Source organism: Trachymyrmex cornetzi, unplaced genomic scaffold (assembly GCF_001594075.2).
Source record: "Trachymyrmex cornetzi isolate Tcor2-1 unplaced genomic scaffold, Tcor1.1 scaffold59, whole genome shotgun sequence".
NCBI classification, from domain to species: domain Eukaryota; kingdom Metazoa; phylum Arthropoda; class Insecta; order Hymenoptera; family Formicidae; genus Trachymyrmex; species Trachymyrmex cornetzi.
In genome coordinates this window covers 739,896-743,784 of record NW_017299903.1, presented here as the reverse complement: position 1 = coordinate 743,784, position 3,889 = coordinate 739,896, and the positions used below count along the sequence as shown (strand labels likewise).

Below are 3,889 nucleotides of genomic sequence, written 5' to 3'. Positions count from 1 at the left end.
GCAGCAGCAGCAGTAGTAGTAGTAGTAGTAGTAGTAGTAGTAGTAGTAGTAGTAGTAGTAGTAGTAGTAGTAGTACTAGTAATAGTAATAGTAGTAGGTGGCCTACGGTGAGCGCGGTACGTAACGAGAGTCTTATTTTATCGATCGGATTATGCGATGTGAACACACAATGACGTAGTTGCACGGTACGTATTTGCGTACAGAAATATATTATTATAGTCTTTTAGTTTCGATAAAAAAGTTCAGTTCCCACCTCGATTGATTGCTCATCTCGAGGTGGCGCGCTTTCTTTCTCTCCCTCCCTTTCTCTCCCTCTCTCTCGTTCCTTTGACTTTTATATATATGCATGTATGTAATATGTATTATGTATTAATACATATATACATATATATACTCTTCTTTAATATTTTATTTAAAATCGTTCCTCTTTCTCTTTTTTCTATCCTTCTTTCGCTGTCCTGATGTGATTACTTTCTATTGTACACTTGTGTTCCTTTCATTTCTTTTTCGCTTGAACGATTCCTCTTCTCCGCCTTCTTTCATTTGTACAACGCAACGAACACACACATTATATTATTTATATATATATATATATGCTTTTATTTATTTTTTATACATACGCAACAAAGCCTTTCCCTGTTCGACTTGAGTCGTCTCTCTTTGTCTTTCATTGAACTCTTTTCTTTTTTTCTGTTCGTTTGTTGTTTGCCCGTTTGTTCGCTTCTTTTACTTTTTCTGTATATATATTTATAACGTATGTATAGCATGTATATAGGTATTCAGCTTCGTTCATCGTCATTTTATTTATTTACTATCTTTGAATTGCTGAGTTTAATAGGAAAGGAACGTAGAACATTTTACTCTCGAGTAGTAAAGTCGCCGCCGATTGTACCTATAATTCAACAAGCAGACAGATTCTCTAGTTAAACAAAGCCATTTGATAGTAATTATTATATTCTGCGCGGAGCAAAAACAATTCGAATGAAAACTGAGCCAAACTTGATCATTAAATAATAAATGCTTCTTAAGTCGGATCTAGGCTACTCTAGACTAGAGTCCCTATAATGAGAGTCAAAACATAAGACCGGAAAGACGCCATTGCTGGGCGCCGGCCGGAAACAGCACAAATAACGCGTGGCACAAATAGACGCGTTCGCGCCTGTTTGTACTACTACACCATGAAACAGTTGCTCACACCAATTCACAGTTTCACTAATACATCGAAAGCATCTAGAAATGGCGGCGACCAATCACGAGGGCGTCGCCCCTTATGTCTTGACTCTCATTATAGGGACTCTACTCTAGACTAAGCAAATAAATACGAATTTTCATTATTCATGCCAATTGAAACAAATTAGTCATTCGCGTTTATTCGCATTCGATCGTTTTCGTCAAGATTCAATCAAATGTTCAATAAAAAAATTGAATTACGTATTAATTATATATACAGGATGTCCCAAAAAGGGACAGCTAAATATCTCAGAAAATATAAGTTTTACAGAAAAGTGTTTCAGATAAAAGTTGTAGGCTTAAAAAAGATCTATTTATTGATTTTATCAGTTTGACTTTGGGTGGCGTCGCTAAGGTCAAGGTTACATCGACTTTTTAAAATGGAATACCTTATTTTTGATCCCAGAATCTAATAGCTGGTGTCAAGAGCTTTTCAAAATACTACAATAAACTAATTTTTCATAAAATATTTTTCGAATTATAACCCTTACGCAAAAGATTGACAAGTGTGTAGTTATTACTGGGGATATTGCTGCCCATGTAGTAATTACTACTGACGAATCACACGACAGGCATTACACCGTTGAAGTTATTATTGGAGGTATTACTGCTCGTGTAATAATTACTGCCAACAGATTACAGAGCAGTTATGCAGGGTGTCCCAAAAAGGTCGGGACACCTAAATATCTCGGGAAATATAAGTTTTACAGAAAAGTGTTTCAGACAAAAGTTATATGGTTTAAAAATATCTATTTACTGATCCTATCAGTTTGACCTTTGGTTGCGTAGCCAAGGTCAGGTCAAGGGTACATTGATTTTCCGAAATGGAACACCCTATTTTCGATTCAAGAATCTAATAGTTGATGTCGAGAGCTTTCCAAAACGCTATAATGAAATATTTTTTTATGAAGTACTTTTCAAGTTATAATGCTTCAAAGTTACAGTATCGCCGGCATTAGCATTACCCAAAATATTTAATTTTGGAGACTGGCCAGTCAAGGCGAGATCGGTCGGTGGTCCGTGACCTTCAGTTAACGCACAAACAAAAACATAACGCGTGGTATTACATATTTTGGGTAATGCTAGTGTCGGGGCGATACTGTAACTTTGAAACATTATAACTTGAAAAGTACTTCATAAAAAAATATTTCATTATAGCGTTTTGGAAAGCTCTCAACATCAGCTATTAGATTCTTGAATCGAAAATAGGGTGTTCCATTTCGGAAAATCAATGTAACCTTGACCTGACCTTGGCTACGCAACCGAAGGTCAAACTGATAGGATCAGTAAATAGATATTTTTAAACCATATAACTTTTGTCTGAAACACTTTTCTGTAAAACTTATATTTCCCGAGATATTTAGGTGTCCCGACCTTTTTGGGACATCCTGTATACAGGGTCATCGAAAAGTATCGGACCCCCCTACTCAATGAGAAATGACAATGGAATCGATGTCGAATCGACGTCGATTCGATGTCAAATTGATGATTTCGACGTCGAATCGACATCAATTCGATGTCGATTCCATTGTCATTTCTCACTGGGTAATATCTTCAGTTAGAATGCATTTTGGAGAAAATGTCCAATAGCAAAGTTGTATGGTTTCAAGCGAGGAATAAGATGATAACCTTGACTTTGATCTTGACCATGTCCTTTAAGGTCATTTCAAGGTCAACCTTATTTTTTTAAATGGAACCCCCTACATTTTATTGCATATTTTTATAGCTTATCTCGAGAGCTTTCCAAAACACTATAATAAAACATTTTTTTATTAAGTATTTTTTGAGTTATAAAGATTTGAAATTTTTACTGAAAATGGATTCTTATACTGAAAATATTAGGGGGATCCGACACTTTTTGATTAATGTATTTTCTTTAAACCAATTAATTGGTCTCATTATTCCGCGCACAAAAGTATTAAGGTTATGATTAATGAAAACTAAATAATATTTTACAAGATATTTTACATATTCAATATTCATAATAATACTTTTATTATGCAAAATGTTATAATTATGCATAAAAATTTTTAATATTGTAAAAAATTGTGCATAATTACAATATTACGTGTAATTTTGAAACTCATTGTAATAGAACAAAGAAAATTTAATTTGGCTAAAAAGGAATCAGTGCAATAAGAAGTGCGCAAAAATTTTTGTAAAAAGATATTTAATAAACCATAAGATGCGTAATTACATCATTGTCTGGACGTTTCGGCTATACATTTTAGCTATCCTCAGTAATATCATGATACAGAATCTCCAAGTATCCATCAAGAAGTATAATTGTCGGCCAAAGAAGTTTCCATGCTTTTTTGGTAACGAAATTATATAATCTAAATATTAATAGAAATAATGTTTGAAAAAATCTTGAATAAATTAACGTAATTGACCAGTGATTTTTAGCCAAATTAAATTTTCTTTGTTCTATTACAATGAGTTTCAAAATTACACGTAATGTTGTAATTATGCACAATTTTTTACGATATTAAAAATTTTTATGCATAATTACAACATTTTACATAATAAAAGTATTATTACGAATATTGGCAAGCGAGAGACACCGGGGTATCTACTTCGTACTAGTAACAAATGTGTGAGACAGCGAAAGGACACCGCGAGCCGGCACACGTCCAATTACGCTTTCTCTCTCAATCGT

General features: G+C 33.8%; 1 protein-coding gene across 1 annotated transcript in view; it reads right to left on the bottom strand.

The window, feature by feature from the left end:
- Positions 1 to 404: 404 nt before the first annotated feature.
- Positions 405 to 3,889, bottom strand: part of Hr4 (nuclear hormone receptor 4) — a 143,127-nt gene continuing 139,642 nt past the window's right edge. The window contains exon 14 of the mRNA XM_018515708.1: positions 405 to 892. Within this exon, the coding sequence (XP_018371210.1) occupies positions 812 to 892 (81 nt within the window). The 3' untranslated portion in view covers positions 405 to 811. The remainder of the gene's footprint in view (positions 893 to 3,889) is intronic.